Genomic DNA, 18,234 nt, shown 5'->3' with positions numbered 1-18,234 from the left:
GCCTTCATTGTTCATTAAAAAAATTGCAAAAGATGTCCAGAATACTGTGGAATTATGAAATGAAAACAGAGCTTTTTGTATAGGATTCTACGGGGTACCATAACTTCCGTTACTCGGACTTCGTCACGCGCATACGTCATCATACCGCGATGTTTCAGCCGGATATTTCCCGGGAATTTTAAAATGTCACTTCATAAGTTAACCCGGCCGTATTGGCATGTGTTGCAATGTTAAGATTTCATCATTGATATATAAACTATCAGACTGCGTGGTCGGTAGTAGTGGCTTTCAGTAGGCCTTTAATGACACTGTGACAGAATTTGTTTTCGTCTGCGATTCAGCTGATTTTGTCTAAATGTTTATCAGATAACCCAGAAACAAATGGTCTTTGTTTAACTAGCGAAGAGCCAAGCTAAACAAAGTCTAATTGATTTAGACTTTGGCATCGCTGTCAGCAGTCGTCTCCAGTATCCTGCAGAGTCCTGGGTGTGACTCACTCTGGATCCGGGATAGTTAAGATTACGGCTCACGCAGTGTCAGACTCAGCACACAGGCGGAATGTTTACTTTTGAGTAATCTGCTGACAACATTAGTTCAAGCCGAACAAACCATTCAGCTGCAGTCGTCTGCCAGCTGGCCACTGGTGGTCCAGAGTACTTCGGTCATCATTAGCAGGACAGATTTGGTTTGGTTTACACAGCACCATGCTGACTTGGCTGCACCACATGGCGGTAAAGCCTTGATGAATTACTCTGGCCTGTCTTCCTAGCCGCCACACTATGGAAATGAGCTCCCCGAGCTTGAAGCATAATAATTGGACAATTTAAAAAAAAAACATTTGAAGCGTGACTCTTCTTTTGAATTGTCATGTCTATTATTCTTATTGCAAAAATAACAGCTACTCCGTGTTAGATGAGCCTGTACTACCCTAAAGATCTAAACCCCACACTGTTTCCCGGTAAAAAAATCCAAACATCTTGTCTTCGTAGTTGTAGTTCTGATTGGATCCCTGTCGTGATTTACCCCCGCCCCTCTCCTGCATGCTACTGTGGTTGGATAGATTCCTAACTTGTCCCACCCAACGAAAGTAATATGAATTGATTTCATCTGTCAATTATTTCCGTCTCGTTTTTGTTCGTCGACTAAATTGTCAATTCATTTCGTCATTGTTTTTGTCAGCGTGTGTTTATTTTGACTCGTTAGCGTCTTATTTTAGTTAGGGGGAAATAGATCGTTGACGATAACCAAGACAAAGATTTTTTGTCACCAAAATTAACACTGCTGCAGAGTGCCAAGCGTAGGAAAAAAGTAGCGACTTACAGTCCGTCATTTCCGGCACTTGCTTTGTTGCCGTGGAAAATTGCAACAATACATAGAGACAGTCCAACTGAGCCCGCTCCGAGTGCTGCTTGATTCTTGTTTCCCCGCCAAGTGTTTGATTCAACCGAGTCACGTGCAACTCAAAATTTGGCATCGTTTAATGTTACGTAAATCAGACGGAAATCGGTCTGTGCCTAAAAAAAGTGCCAAATTACAAATAATTCGAAAAAAACAAAAGAATAAGTGCTTTGTATACTCTAACACACAAGTGTAAAACTCAAGGCCCGGGGGCCAGAACTGGCCCGCCACATTTTATGTGGCCCCCGGAGACCTGAAAAAATTTGGGTCAGTAAAGTACCTTATATTTTCCTATTAAATGTATTCCATTTTGATAGAAAAAAATTAATGTAATGCATTAAATTGCAGACCTTTTCAACTTTAATATTATCCAACATTGCAACAAATATCATATTATCATACTTTCCAAACTATTTAAAAAATAAATAAATAAATACTTGTTTGATTAATGATTTCAAAGCAAGATATCCATTAAATTGTACTATATATATATATATATATATATATATATATATATATATATATATATATATATATATATATATATATATATATATATATATATATATATATATATATATATACACTACCGTTCAAAAGTTTGGGGTCACATTGAAATGTCCTTATAGGAAAAGCACTGTACTTTTCAATGAAGATAACTTTAAACTAGTCTTAACTTTAAAGAAATACACTCTATACATTGCTAATGTGGTAAATGACTGTTCTAGCTGCAAATGTCTGGTTTTTGGTGCAATATCTACATAGGTGTATAGAGGCCCATTTCCAGCAACTATCACTCCAGTGTTCTAATGGTACAATGTGTTTGCTCATTGGCTCAGAAGGCTAATTGATGATTAGAAAACCCTTGTGCAATCATGTTCACACATCTGAAAACAGTTTAGCTCGTTAGAGAAGCTACAAAACTGACCTTCCTTTGAGCAGATTGACTTTCTGGAGCATCACATTTGTGGGGTCAATTAAACGCTCAAAATGGCCAGAAAAAGAGAACTTTCATCTGAAACTCGACAGTCTATTCTTGTTCTTAGAAATGAAGGCTATTCCACAAAATTGTTTGGGTGACCCCAAACTTGCTGCCAGTTTTTTACCATAAAATCTGTGGTTGTTTTTACGGTGTCTTACTGCAAATTGAATTAAAGTTAAGTAAAATAAATGGCAGATCAGTTGCCAGAATAAAAAAAAAACAGTTGTGCTGTTTTTCTTTTTACAATAATATGTTGTTAAAAAAAAAACAAATAAAAAACAGTATAATTTACAGTAAAAAAACAGCTGCACTTTTTTTCCTTTTACTGTATTTCTTTATGTTGTAAAAAAAAAACCCACTGTATATTTTACAGTAAAGATCTGGTATCTTGTCAGTTTTTTTCCTGTAAAATCTACAGATATTTTTGATACAGTGTAGGAACAAAATATTTATTATTCAAATGCATGGGGAAAAAAATTATATTAGTTCTTACAAACAGCCCTCTGATGGCAACCATAAGTGTGATGTGACCCTCAGTGAAAACCATAATGACATCCCTGCTCTAACGGAAGTGGTTACAGAGGAGAATTACCAGCTACGAACAGAAAATTAGCAAATGAATAAAGCACAGTCTAGACGTTGATACAGATTTATATGCCAGAATATATATTGTGATATATACTGTACTGTAATTTATCACAGTATGGATTTTCGGCCATATTACTCGTCCCTATTGGGCCCTTTTGGCCAAATGCAGTTTTTATTCTATGTAATGTGGGACATTTATGTTTAAGACACGATTTTTACAGCTCCTCCCAAGGTAACAATAAAATCAATATTGAGTCATCGTAATCCTTATGTTGCTTGGTCTGTCAGCCCTTCCCTGCTGCCTCATTGCACAAGGTGACATTTCTTAAGGTTCTTATGAGACCCAGCCAGCTGTCATGGCAACGCTTCAAGCAGCAAGGAGACTCCCGGTACCTGCTTTGTTCCGGTGGGATGTCCACCCTGCGCACATTTGAACCGATAAAGTACTCAACGGTACCAATTTTCAGTACTTTTGTGTGTGTTAATAAATATTCATTGTTTTTGATAAAAATGCATATAATCTAATTTTTATTATCAAAAATGAGAGATCAGATCAGACTACCTCCTCGATCGACATCCTCTACTATTAAGCAAAACACAACAATAATGCAATAAACCAGGAGAATTACGCAAAGGGTAAAAAAAAACATCTACAATCTTATTTAATATCACTTTTCTACAAAACTTTGTTGTAAAAATGGGCTTTTACCGTAATAACCCATACAACATTCAAAAGCGCAGATTCCAACCATTGGAATACGTTCTATATTTCCAGATTTACGGTAATCTGAAAACGGCATTGCACATCATATTAACTGCTACGGTTTTAAAGTTAAAAGTTTGAAAAAAATAATTGGCAAACGTCCAGTCCTGCGTTAGATGGTTAGTTAATGGTAAATCTTTGATAAATCTAGTCTTTTGTTGCGCTTTGAAAAGTGTTAATACTGTAAATATTGTTCATTTTACACATCAGTTGTTTGATTGTAACGTGCATCTTAGTTGTAGTTTTAACAAATTTGGAGTGTTGAAATCGCCATGTAAAATCGCTAATGCTAATCAGTAGCATGTTAATAGCAATGTATAACAGCGCCCTGCGATGAGGTGGCGACTTGTCCAGGGTGTACCCCGCCTTCCGCCCGAATGCAGCTGAGATAGGCTCCAACGCCCCCGCGACCTCGAAAGGGACAAGCGGTAGAAAATGGATGAATGTATGTATAAGAGCATCAATTTTGCACATTTTTTGAAAAATTGAGCCTTACTTTAGTTACGTTAGAGCGTTTTTTTTAATCAATTTCTTTGTTGGCATTGAAAATTGCAACATTACTTAATGGTAGTTTGGCTGTGCCCGCTCTCAGTGCTGCTGGAGTGATCGCCAAGTGCCGAAATGCGAAGACCCGGGGAGGACCGGCGGGATTCAGTCAAAAAAAGTACCAGATTCGATACCCATCCCGAGTTCTCGCGCCCTAAATTAGAACCTTAAAAAAAAAATCACACTATCCTAGCAAGAAAAATGTTGGTGACTGACTGAATATGATTATTTTCTTTTTCCTAGGAGGAATGCAGGACTACAACTACGTGTATGGAAACTGTCTTGAAATCACCATGGAGCTGAGCTGCTGCAAGTATCCTCTTGCTGCCGAGCTCCGGAAGGAATGGGAGCTAAACAAAGAGTCTCTCCTGGCCTACATGGAAAAGGTAAACATCCTTTTTGCTCATTAGCAGCTTCAAAACGTCACAACTTTGCAACTCTGAGCAAAAACGTGAACTTTTATCTAAGGAGGGAGGCGGGGCTGACCCCGTTTCTGTGCATTCTCTTGCGCACTGTCATTTGTTGTCAAATAAAATGGCAACGACACACCCCTACTCATAAAAGCACTCTCAAACTCTTGAATACATAAATCACAAAGTTATTTTATTTTGAACACAAACTGTTTTCAATTACTGCTATGTAAGTGAGGGGACAGTTTAGGACACAGGTGTCAAACTCAAGGCCCCGGGGCCGTATCATTTTATATGGCCCGCGAATGCCTAGGAGAATATGCATCAATGACGTACTTTATCTTTTCATACTAAATGTATTTGTTCTTTCCATTTTGACAAAAATATATATATGCACTGCATGAAATTGCATACCTTTTTAAATGTTAATATTATGCAATATTGCAACAAATATTATGTTACCATAGTTCCCACACATTTATATTTGTTAAAATAAAAATAAATACTTTAATATCTGCTTGACTTTATCCATCAATATGTACACTGTAAAAAGGACAATAGATTTTACGGTAAAGTTTACAGTATTTTTTTACAGCATATTAAATTGAAAAAACTCCACTGTTTTTACTATAAAATGTTGCTGACTACACTGTCTTTTTTTTTTTTACTGTAAAATCTATGGTTGTTGTTACTGTAAATGGAAAAATGGTACCACATTTATTTTACGGTAGAAACTAGCAGCTCAGTTACCAGAATTTTTTTTTAAATCCTGTGGTACTGTGTTTCTATTTAAAGTAATATGTTGAACAAACTACCTTAAATTTTACAGTAAGATTCAGGCGACTAAGCTGCCAGTAGTTTACCGTAAAATAACTGTGGTACCATTTTAAAATGGTGAATAAACAGTTTGTACTCTTTTCCATCCACTGTAATATAATGTCTAAAAATTTGTAGTTTTTACATTAGAAAATGGTGACCAACATTTTACTGTGAAATATACAGATTTTTTTGATTTTTTTACAGTGTACGTAAAAAATATATTTAGTAATAAAATGCATAGGCAAATTCATAAATTATTCACTGATGGCAGCCATGTGGCCCTCAATGAAAACGATTTTGACACTCCTGGTTTAGGAGATACATCTGTGTAAAATTACAAAGTCCAACTTCACATAGTAGTAAAGCTAGATTTCAGTTTAAAGGCCTACTGAAATGAAATTGTCTTATTTAAACGGGGATAGCAGGTCCATTCTATGTGTCATACTTGATCATTTCGCGATATTGCCATATTTTTGCTGAAAGGATTTAGTAGAGAACATCGACGATAAAGTTCGCAACTTTTGGTCGTTGATAAAAAAGCTTTGCCTGTACCGGAAGTAGCGTGACGTCACAGGTTGTGGAGCTCCTCACATCTGCACATTGTTTACAATCATGGCCACAAGCAGCGAGAGCGATTCGGACCAAGAAAGCGACAATTACCCTGTTAATTTGAGCGAGGATGAAAGATTCGTGGATGAGGAAAGTGAGAGTGAAGGATTAGAGGGCAGTGGAAGCGATTCAGATAGGGAAGATGCTGTGAGAGGCGGGTGGGACCTGATATTCAGCTGGGAATGACTAAAACAGTAAATAAACACAAGACATATATACTCCATTAGCCACAACACAACCAGGCTTATATTTAATATGCCACAAATTAATCCGCATAACAAACACCTCCCCCCTCCCGTCCATATAACCCACCAATACAACTCAAACACCCGCACAACACACTCAATCCCACAGCCCAAAGTACCGTTCACCTCCGTAAAGTTCATACAGCACATATATTTCCCCAAAGTTACGTACGTGACATGCACATAGCGGCACGCATGTACGGGCAAACGATCAAATGTTTGGAAGCCAAAGCTGTACTCACGGTAGCGCGTCTGCTATCCAACTCAAAGTCCTCCTGGTTGTGTTGCTGCAGCCAGCCGCTAATACACCGCTTCCCACCTACAGCTTTCTTCTTTGCTGTCTTCATTGTTCATTAAACAGATTGCAAAAGATTCACCAACACAGATGTCCAGAATACTGTGGAATTTTGCGATGAAAACAGACGACGTAACGTAATAGCTGGCCACAATGGTGTCCCAATATGTCCGCACAATCTGTGACGTCACGCGCAAACGTCATCATACCGAGACGTTTTCAGCAGAATATTTCGCAGGAAATTTAAAATTGCACTTTACTAATCTAACCCGGCCGTATTGCATGTGTTGCAATTAGGGATGTCCGATAATGGCTTTTTGCCGATACCCGATATGCCGATATTGTCCAACTTTTTAATTACCGATACCGATATCAACCGATACCGATGTCAACCGATATATACAGTCGTGGAATTAACACATTATTATGCCTAATTTGGACAACCAGGTATGGTGAAGATAAGGTACTTTTTAAAAAAATGAATCAAATAAAATAAGATAAATTAAAAACATTTTCTTGAATAAAAAAGAAAGTAAAACAATATAAAAACAGTTACATAGAAACTAGTAATTAATGAAAATTTGTAAAATTAACTGTTAAAGGTTAGTACTATTAGTGGAGCAGAAGCACGCACAATAATGTGAGCTTACGGACTGTATCCCTTGCAGACTGTACTGATATATATTGATATATAATGTAGGAACCAGAATATTAATAACAGAAAGAAACAACCCTTTTGTGTGAATGAGTGTAAATGGGGGAGGGAGTTTTTTTGGGTTGGTGCACTAATTGTAAGTGTATCTTGTGTTTTTTATGTGGATTTAATTAAAAAAAACAAAAAAAAACGATACTGATAATAAAAAAACCGATACCGATAATTTCCGATATTACATTTTAACGCATTTCTCGGCCGATAATATCGGACATCTCTAGGTGCAATGTTAAGATTTCATCATTGATATATAAACTATCAGACTGCGTGGTCGGTAGTAGTGGCTTTCAGTAGGCCTTTAAGGAAAACAAGTTCACACTATGAGGACAATTATAATTTTATTTTTGTCATAACCAATCAAAAAGCCATCATTTTCTAAAGCTATAAATGCAGGTATTTTTTCAAACACATTTGTTTATTTATGAATAGCAACACAATACAAAATGTACATTTCAAATGTATTCACCACGGCTTAATGAGATCGTCTGTCCCTAGGTCCATATTGGGATTCGTGGCTACGTAAAAGACAAGGCCAGCGGTTCAGCCCTCCCCAACGCCAGCATTGTGGTGGCAGGCATCCGCCACAATCTGACCACTGGAAACTATGGCGACTATTACAGACTCCTGCTCCCGGGAGTCTACAACATCACTGCTGTGGCCACAGGGTGAGTAAAACCAAACACTATGGTCAGATGTATTTCACATTAATACGTCACATGCAGGGTTTCCCCAAGATTGCCAGTGTACCTGTGGCGCTGGGGGGCGTGGTCAATATGACATCGTCAAATAATTTGCATATAATGCAATGATGGATGTATATTCTTTTAAAGGCCTACTGAAATGAATTTTTTTTATTTAAACGGGGATAGCAGATCTATTCTATGTGTCATACTTGATCATTTCGCGATATTGCCATATTTTTGCTGAAAGGATTTAGTATAGAACAACGACGATAAAGATTGCAACTTTTGGTATCTGATAAAAAAAAGGCTTGCCCCTACCGGAAGTAGCGTGACGTAGTCAGTTGAACATATACGCAAAGTTCCCTATTGTTTACTATGATTGCCGCATGAAGTGAGAGAGATTCGGACCGAGAAAGCGACAATTTCCCCATTAATTTGAGCGAGGATGAAAGATTTGTGGATGAGTAAAGTGCAAGTGAAGGACTAGTGGGGAGTTGAAGCTATTCAGATAGGGAAGATGCTGTGAGAGCCGGGGGTGACCTGATATTCAGCTGGGAATGACTACAACAGTAAATAAACACAAGACATATATATACTCTATTAGCCACAACACAACCAGGCTTATATTTAATATGCCACAAATTAATCCTGCATAAAAACACCTGCGTGTTTGTTACGCTAGCTCCTAGCTCCTCTGCTAGCTCCTAGCTCCATACAACACGCCAATACAATTCAAACACCTGATCAACACACACAATCACTCAGCCCAAAAGACCGTTTACCTAACCCAAGGTTCATAAAGCTTATATATTTTAAAAAAGTTACGTACATACGCAAAAAAAAGTTGCGCACATACGGTCAAGCGATCAAATGTTTAGAAGCCAAAGCTGCATACTCACAGTAGCACGTCTGCGTCTTTGTCATCCAAATCAAAGTAATCCTGGTAAGAGTCTGTGTTGTCCCAGTTCTCTACAGGCGTCTGTGTATCGAAGTCAAAAGTCCTCCTGGTTAGAGTCTCTGTTATCCGAGTTCTTCCATCTTGACTGCATCTTTCGGGAATGTAAACAAAGAAGCGCCGGCTGTGTACTGTTGTTGCTGACTACGTTCGAAAAATACGTCCATTTCGCACCGACAACTTTCTTCTTTGCTTGCTCAGCTTCCTTCTCCATAATGCAATGAACATGATTGCAACAGATTCACGAACACAGATGTCCAGAATACTGTGGAATTATGAAATGAAAACAGAGCTTTTTCGTATTGGCTTCAATGTGGAAGGCATACCCGTGTTCCCCGGTCTACGTCACGCGCATACGTCATCCTCAGAGGCGTTTCAAACCGGAAGTTTAGCGGCAAATTTAAAATGTCACTTTATAAGTTAACCCGGCCGTATTGGCATGTGTTATAATGTTAAGATTTCATCATTGATATATAAACTATCAGACTGCGTGGTCGGTAGTAGTGGGTTTCAGTAGGCCTTTAAAAGGCAAAACAAATTCTGCATACATTTAAAAACAATAGTATTGCTTGAATTTGTTTTCACATTAAAAATCTTTTTTAAAGGGGAACTGCACTTTTTTTGGAATTTTGCCTATAGAAATATGATTTTAAAGCTGTTTAATTTCTGTCCAGGTACACGCCAGTCACCGTCAACAATGTGAAAGTTTTGGAAGGAAACGCCACTCGGCTTAATTTTACTTTAGAGACAGTGGCCGTTGAGCAAAATCTTGCAGGCAACATGTCTCTGACCACGCCCTTCACGCCGCCAACCACTGCTCCTCCACCAGCCTCCACCTCCATTACCAACACCCGTGGAACCACACCCACCCAAGTGGTGTCCTCAGCGGGAAGTCCCAGCACGTCCTCCCAGTTACCACCTCAACCGCCGCCCATTCAACCCCAGGATTTTCGGCACCACAACTATGCTGACATGGAGCTCTTCTTACGCAAATACAGCAGCGAGTTCCCGTCCATCGCCCATCTTTACTCAATCGGCCGCTCGGCGGAAGGCCGGGAACTCTACGTTATGGTCATCTCGGACAACCCTACCGTGCATGAACATGGTATTGCTATCTTTTGTCGACATCGCTCAACAAACCTTGCCGTTATCCGCAATTTTAATTGCTTCTCCCTCTTATTCTCTACCAGGTGAACCCGAGTTTAAATACGTGGGCAACATGCATGGCAACGAAGTAGTGGGCCGGGAGTTGTTGCTCAACCTCATCGAGTACCTGTGCCTCAACTACGGCACCGACCGGGAGGTCACGGAGTTGATCAACGACACTCGTATCCACATCATGCCTTCCATGAACCCTGACGGCTACGAGGTGGCCACTGAAGGTAGGATAAGAAGAAGCAAAAACATGATAATTTTTTTAAAGCCAGCAGTTATTAGGTTGTTTGTATTGTACATTTGTGTCACCACTGTGGGATCAACTCCAGCTCAATGACTATAGGTTTGAATTAGAGATGTCCGATAATGACTTTTTTGGCGATATCCGATATTACGATATTGTCCAACTCTTAATTACCAATTCCGATATCAACCGATACCGATATATACAGTCGTGGAATTAACACATTATCATGCCTAATTTTGTTGTGATGCCCCGCTGGATGCATTAAACAATGTAACAAGGTTTTCCAGAATAAATCAACTCAAGTTATGGAAAAAAAATGCCAACATGGCACTGCCATATTTATTATTGAAGTCACAAAGTGCATTATTTTTTTTAACATGCCTCAAAACTGCAGCTTGGAATTTGGGACATGCTCTCCCTGAGAGAGCATGAGGAGGTTGAGGTGGGCAGGGTTTGAAGGGGAGGGGTTTTTTGGAAGTTAGTGCTGCAAGGGGTTCTGGGTATTTGTTCTGTTGTGTTACGGTACGGATGTTCTCCCGAAATGTGTTTGTCATTCTTGTTTGGTGTGGGTTCACAGTGTGGCGCATATTTGTAACAGTGTTAAAGTTGTTTATACGGCTACCCTCAGTGTGACCTGTATGGCTGTTGAGCATGTATGGCTTGCATTCACTTGTGTGTGGGAAAAGCCGTAGATATTATGCGATTTGGCCGGCACGCAAAGGCAGTGCCTTTAAGGTTTATTGGCGCTCTGTACTTCTCCCTACGTCCGTGTACACAGCGGCGTTTTAAAAAGTCATACATTTTACTGTTTGAAACCGATACCGATAATTGTACCTTTGTGTTGCCACCGTTGGATCAACTCCAGCTCAATGACGATAGGTGTGAACGTCCGTGTGAATGGTCGCTATGTGCCTTGTGATTGAGCCCAGGGTGTGGCCCATTGTAGCTCACTGATTGGATGAAATGAGGAATGGCTGGCGACAGGTTTTTTTATTTTTATTTTTAGCTTACAATTACCCGTCACTTTGGTTCCACGAACAAAGGTGTAACCTTGAAGACCGCTGAACTGTAATTTGATTGCCATGTCGTTTGTGTAAAAGCACTTGGCAGCTACAAAGGGCACTACACTGTTGAAAGAAAATATATCTACTCACAACAAAACACCTTTTTTGGCTCAAGTTCGTTATATATGCTGTATATTTGATACAACTTCTTTGTTGAATATATGGTATACAGTGTTTCTTACCCACAGTACTGCAATCTATCTGCGATATCACATTTTATATCAGTTGATTTTGATAATTATTGATATGTTTTATGACCTGTGAAAAATAAGGACCGCGACTAAATGTATTAAATGTAAACATTTATATTTAAAATGTAACCTTCGTCTGATTTTAATCCCCTCAGCTATAAAGGCAGAAAGGAAAGGAAATATCAACACAAGCATGGAAAACAAGCAATGTAAACAAAATTGTAAAATCACATTGAACGCTTAATAATACGATCCTAAAATGAAGGTGCAAAAATAAGGAATATGTAAGAAATGCTTAATAAAGTGTAAGAAAATAGTGTGAAAATGTAAACATAGAGAAAGCCGAGAACTATTTTCTGCAGGTTTTAGTGCCAGGAAGTTACAGCTGTGCTCTAAAGGGTGAGCGCGGCTAAGGTGGTGTGGTATTAGCGGTCTCGGTGGGGACGACTTTCTCTTCTCGCACCATGCAAAGAATCCACCGCCAGACAACAAGATGGCGCAACCATAACTGATAGTTGATACTGATCCCTGATTGGCCGTTGGCGTGTCACTCCTACTGATCAGTGATCACTTCCTGCGTTGCTCGGTTACCAGAGAGCGAGTGCCTTTGTTCATGCAACCAACCTTGCTTCGCAACAGAATTTATTCTATTTTCAATAGTTTTTTTCGAAAACATTTTTTATTGATACTGATTACGTGTCTATCGCGATATATATTGACATAATTTTATTGCCCAGCCCTACGAGGGACACGGTATGACTTATTGGGTTTCCTAATGCATTGTTTGACCTATCACTACAGATATATATTTATTATTTTACACATTTGAAACCCTTCAATGACTTTTTCAGTGCTAATTGTATGCATTTACCACGTATGTGAAGTACAGTACACGTGCACCATCTCATGACTATGTATTATGTGAATGATATCAAACTGAAACGCAACATAAGAGGGGTGAATTCATAGAAAAACCTTGATTGACTGCACTGTGTGTTTTAAATAATGGCAGTCGCTTCTTGCTCATGTGAATGACTTCTAATCAATGCACACTTTTGTTGTGACTGTCACTTATGCATCTTCTAAGAAGCTCCTTCAGAACATAGAACAATGGCGTTGTTACGCCTGGCAGGGTGCATGGGAATCAACGCAAGTATTTGTCTCCCCCCAGGCGATGTAAGAGGCACCAAAGGCCGCAACAACAGCAAAAAGTATGACCTGAATCGCAACTTCCCAGACCAGTTTGCCACCGTCAAAGATCCAAGACAGCCAGAGACCGTCGCCGTGATGAACTGGCTGAAAAGCAACCCGTTTGTCCTGTCCGCTAATCTCCACGGAGGCACGGACTAATGTTTTTATGGATATTTTGACATACCGTATCTTGTTTTGTATAGACCAGGGGTGTCCAAACTTTTTCACTGAGGGTCGCACACTGAAAAATCGAAGCATGCGAGGGCCATTTTGATATTTTTCAGTTTCAAAATCAATACAATATATAGATTTTTTTAACCTTTAGGGCTCTTCTCTAGTTTAGTCCCGGGGGACCCAAAAGGGTCTCAGTCATAAAAATAAGTCATTATTATTATTATTATTATTATTTTCTTCAATTAAATGCTAGATAAGCTGCAGCTCTATCTGTCGATATAAAGTTAAAAAAAAAGTTTTATGTTTTATGTACTTTTTGACAAAATAAACCCTGTTTTTTTATACACATTATTACACACAATTTGATGTGAAATAATTGGAGCCTTAAATAGTTCAATAATTCATAACACTATTGATTTTAATTATTTTTTAAACATGTCAGTTTTTTTAATTTTAATTCCACTAAAATTTTTAGGGTTTCAAAAGTGCCCCACCCATAAAGGTGTTAAAATAAGTCATACGTTTTTACACTTAAAACTCTAGATCAGCCTCAGATCTATCCGTCGATTATAAGTTTTTATAATTTTTTTAAGGTTTTTTTTCAGTTTCTGCCCTTTTTGTTGGAGAAAAGTTTGTTGTTATATGGCAAACACACAAAATATGCAATATTGTCGGCCCAAAAATATTTGAAAGTGGATGTGACGTAATTGCAGCTTTGAATAGGTCAATATTTCATATAAAAATTTATTTTGATTCAATATTAATTTTTTTAGCAATGACATAAGAAAAAGACAACAAATAACAGCCTGCATGGAAACTTTGTGTTATTCGTCAACAATGCAACAGTTTCTTGTTACATTTCACCTGTTTGCTCTTTTATTACACTTTAAAAAAAAAAAATCTTGATAATATTTGCTCTTTTATTACACTTTTTTCATTTTTTTATAGTATTTTTAGAATGTGCCCTTGCCCGTTAATAGAAATAGCCTCGGTCCGCACCCTTTGGACGCCCCTGGTGTAGATGATACAAAGTCCCATCCTTTAGGATTCAAAGTCTGGTTGCTTCTGACAGATTTGTGTGTTTTCTATGTGACTTTAGGTTCTTTGGTGGTCAACTATCCCTTCGATGACGACAAAGAGGGGAAAACAAAGTACAGCAAGTGTCCCGATGATAAGATTTTTCAGCAGTTGGCTCGTGCGTACGCGCAGGTAACTTACCTGGCGCGCTATAGTTGGACTGAAAAACCCCTACTGGTCCCTTGAAATATATGACGAGGCGAGGGTTTATTAGACTAGCACTGTGTTGATCCTTGTCTTTGTCTTGTCACACGCTCACAGGAGAACCATCTGATGCACAGTGGACACCCTTGTGAGGAACTCTACCCCAGGGAATACTTTGCAGACGGCATCACCAATGGTGCCCACTGGTACAACGTTGCTGGTGGGTTGATTACGTGCACCGTGGTACCTCGGTTTTTGTCAGTAATCCCTTCCAAAACATAAACCTAAGCTATCTTTACCATAAGGAATATTGTAAATACAATCAATCCTTTCAAGACACTCAAAATGTTATCATAAAAAAACTTTTTACAGAGAATAATTTAATTAATTTAATTACATATATAGTTTTACATGCAAATGTGAAATGTTTGGGCTCTCGATTCCGTTGAATTCTGTGCAGGCAAACAGACCGGCTTATTTTGTGCAATATTTGGTTTTAATTAGAGATGTCCGATAATGGCTTCTTTGGGAGGCGGGGTTTGGTGGTAGCGGGGGGGTGCATATTGTAGCGTCCCGGAAGAGTTAGTGCTGCAAGGGGTTCTGGGTATTTGTGCTATTGTGTTACGGTGCGGATGTTCTCCCGAAATGTGTTTGTCATTCTTGTTTGGTGTGGGTTCCCAGTGTGGCGCATATTTGTAACAGAGTTAAAGTTGTTTATACGGACACCCTCAGTGTGACCTGTATGGCTGTTGATCAAGTATGCCTTGCATTCACTTATGTGTGTGTAAAAGCCCCAGATATTATGTGGCTGGGCCGGCACGCTGTTTGTATGGAGGAAAAGCGGACGTGACGACATGTCGTAGAGGGCGCTAAAGGCAGTGCCTTTAAGGCACGCCCCCAATAATGTTGTCCCGGTGGAAATCGGGAGAATAGTTGCCCCGCGAGATTTTCGGGAGGGGCACTGTCCGATATTATCGGACATCTCTAGTTTTAATCGAAACTATACGAATGCTGTGGCAAACTTTTGCCGACATTTTTCACCGAAAACTGAATAGTATGAAAAGGGGGGCACTATTGTAAGTGAAGTAACTACAATAGTAATAAGTGTGACAGTGAAAGAACTTATCAGCAAATTCAACTTTTATGATGATGGCAATTCTCCATTTTTAAAATGTAAATATTAATAATTAATCATTTAAATATATATATTTTTAAGCGATATAGATTACTAGAGGTGTCCGATAATATCGGACTGACGATATTATGGGCCGATCGGTATCGGTTTCAGAATGAACGGTATCGGTTTCAAAAAGTAAAATTTATGACTTTTTAAAACCCGCTGTGTACACGGACGTAGGGAGAAGTACAGAGCGCCAATAAACCTTAAAGGCACTGCCTTAGCGTGCCAGCCCAAACACATAATATCTACGGCTTTTCACACACACAAGTGAATGCAAGGCATACTTGGTCAACAGCCATACAGGTCACACGAGGGTGACCGTATAAACAACTTTAACACTGTTACAAAAAAAATGCCATACTGTCCAGGTGACAATTTCTTCATTTTGACTTTCTCTTCTCACTCCATGCAAAGAAAGAATCAACCGCCAGACAACCAATTTTGATAGTTGATACTGTTACCTGATTGGCTGTTAGCATGTCACGCCCACTCATCGGCGATCACTTCCTGCGTTGCTCGGTTACCACAGAGCGAGTTTCTTTGTTCATGCAACCAACCTTGCGTCGCAAATTTCGGTTCCTTCCGACAATAAAGTAAAAAACAGTTATCGAACAATTTATTGAACACATTTTTTAATAATGTCAATTACGTGTATTTCAGGATGTATCGTTTTCTCGCCCAGCCCGAATGTGAATAATCTCCCATTGGAGTGTTCAGTTTTTTTTATTGCTTATCGGAGCTATTTTTTAATGTTATTGACATATCGGTATGACGTCAATTCTCTCGTGCTCCCTGGTTAAAATATTCCTATAACCAATTTCTGCATCCCTCATAAATTAAACACCGAAAATTAGAGATGTCCGATAATGGCTTTTTTGCCGATTTCCGATATTGTCCAACTCTTAAATTACCGATTCCGATATCAACTGATACCGATATATACAGTCGTGGAATTAACACATTATTATGCCTAATTTAGTTGTGATGCCCCGCTGGATGCATTAAACAATGTAACAAGGTTTTCCAAAATAAATCAACTCAAGTTATGGAAATAATGCCAACATGGCACTGCCATATTTATTATTGAAGTCACAAAGTGCATTATTTTTTTTTAACATGCCTCAAAACAGCAGCTTGGAATTTGAGACATGCTCTCCCTGAGAGAGCATGAGGAGGTTGAGGTGGGGGGGGGGGGGGGTAGGGGGTAGCATCCCGGAAGAGTTAGTGCTGCAAGGGGTTCTGGGTATTTGTTCTGTTGTGTTTATGTTGTGTTACGGTGCGGATGTTCTCCCGAAATGTGTTTGTCATTCTTGTTTTGTGTGGGTTCACAGTGTGGCGCATATTTGTAACAGTGTTGAAGCTGTTTATACGCCACCCTCAGTGTGACCTGTATGGCTGTTGACCAAGTATGCATGTATTCACTTGTGTGTGTGAAAAGCCGTAGATATTATGTGATTGGGCCGGCACGCACGGGCAGTGCCTTTAAGGTTAATGCATACTTGCCAACCTTGAGACCTCCAATATCGGGAGGTGGGTGGGCTTGGTCGGGGGTTGGGGGCGTGGTTATTTACAGCTAGAATTCACCAACTCGAGTATTTCATATATATTTCATATATATATATATATATATATGTATGAAATACTTGACTTTCAGTGAATTCTAGCTATATATATATATATATATTTTAATTTTATGTACATAGAAAAAAAAAATAATACTTGAATTTCAGTGTTCCAGTGGCTATCCATTAGATGGCAGTATTGTCCTGTACTTCTCCGTTCATGATGAGTATATCATTTCGGCCGCCATGTCTGTAATTTCCTCGTTCTTCTGCTTCGTCTCCTTGTTGTGTGCGCAGTTATGCACTCTATAAAAGCCCTAGATGTTATGACGTCTTTGGGCAGGCAAGCTGTTTATTTTGTGGGAAAGCGGACATGAGAACAGGCTGTCCCCACTCAGTCTCAGGTCCGCATTGAGCTGGAGGGGGCGTGGCCTCCAGCTCCGGCTGAATACCGGGAGTTTGTCGGGAGAAAATCTCTGCCGGGAGGTTGTCGGGAGAGGTGCTGAATATCGGGATTCTCCCGCTAAAAACGGGAGGGTTGGCAAGTATGGGTTAATGGCGCTCTGTACTTCTCGCTACGTCCGTGTGTACCACTCCGTACAGCGGCGTTTTAAAAAGTCATACATTTTACTTTTTGAAACCGATACCGATAATTTCCGATATTAGATTTTAAAGCATTTATGGGCGAAAATACATATTTTCTGTTCAAATATGTTACAAACATGTCCAAATCCGATGTTTTCCCAGGTGGCATGCAGGACTGGAACTACGTAAACACCAACTGTTTTGAGGTGACGATAGAGTTGGGTTGTGTGAAGTACCCCCGGGCCAAGGATCTGCCAAACTACTGGGAGCAAAATCGACAATCTTTGCTTCAGTATATCCACCAGGTAAGCAAACGCTAATGTGTTTTTATTCCCCCGTATCAGAGTTTGACTGTGTGTGTGGCTCCAGGTTCACAGCGGGATAAAAGGCACCGTCTCGGATATAAGAGACGGTTTGGGGATCCCCAATGCCACCATTCACGTGGAGGACATCGACCACAACATCAGCACGGCTCTGACTGGGGATTACTGGAGACTGCTGGTCCCTGGGACCTATTCTGTCACCGCCTCTGCCCATGGGTAAGATCTGCATGCCAAGGCAGGTTATTAAGGCTGCAAGCCACACCGTCAACAAATCTAGGAAGATTGGCGCATGTGGAAGTTATAATTTCCCACCATAAGGCGGTGATATATGTGTCG

At 39.5% G+C, this 18,234-nt stretch overlaps 1 protein-coding gene across 1 annotated transcript in view; it reads left to right on the top strand.

The window, feature by feature from the left end:
- cpda (carboxypeptidase D, a) overlaps positions 1-18,234 on the top strand; it is a 77,000-nt gene that overhangs the window by 12,558 nt on the left and 46,208 nt on the right. Inside the window, exons 3-11 of the mRNA XM_062068096.1 lie at positions 4,521-4,663; positions 7,863-8,032; positions 9,680-10,110; positions 10,196-10,387; positions 12,834-13,001; positions 14,127-14,236; positions 14,366-14,468; positions 17,738-17,880; positions 17,945-18,114. Of these exons, the coding sequence (XP_061924080.1) occupies positions 4,521-4,663; positions 7,863-8,032; positions 9,680-10,110; positions 10,196-10,387; positions 12,834-13,001; positions 14,127-14,236; positions 14,366-14,468; positions 17,738-17,880; positions 17,945-18,114 (1,630 nt within the window). The remainder of the gene's footprint in view (positions 1-4,520; positions 4,664-7,862; positions 8,033-9,679; positions 10,111-10,195; positions 10,388-12,833; positions 13,002-14,126; positions 14,237-14,365; positions 14,469-17,737; positions 17,881-17,944; positions 18,115-18,234) is intronic.

Source organism: Entelurus aequoreus, linkage group LG13, assembly GCF_033978785.1.
Source record: "Entelurus aequoreus isolate RoL-2023_Sb linkage group LG13, RoL_Eaeq_v1.1, whole genome shotgun sequence".
NCBI lineage: Eukaryota > Metazoa > Chordata > Actinopteri > Syngnathiformes > Syngnathidae > Entelurus > Entelurus aequoreus.
The sequence above is the reverse complement of the archived record's forward strand: the minus strand, read 5'-3'. Positions and strand labels throughout refer to the sequence as shown.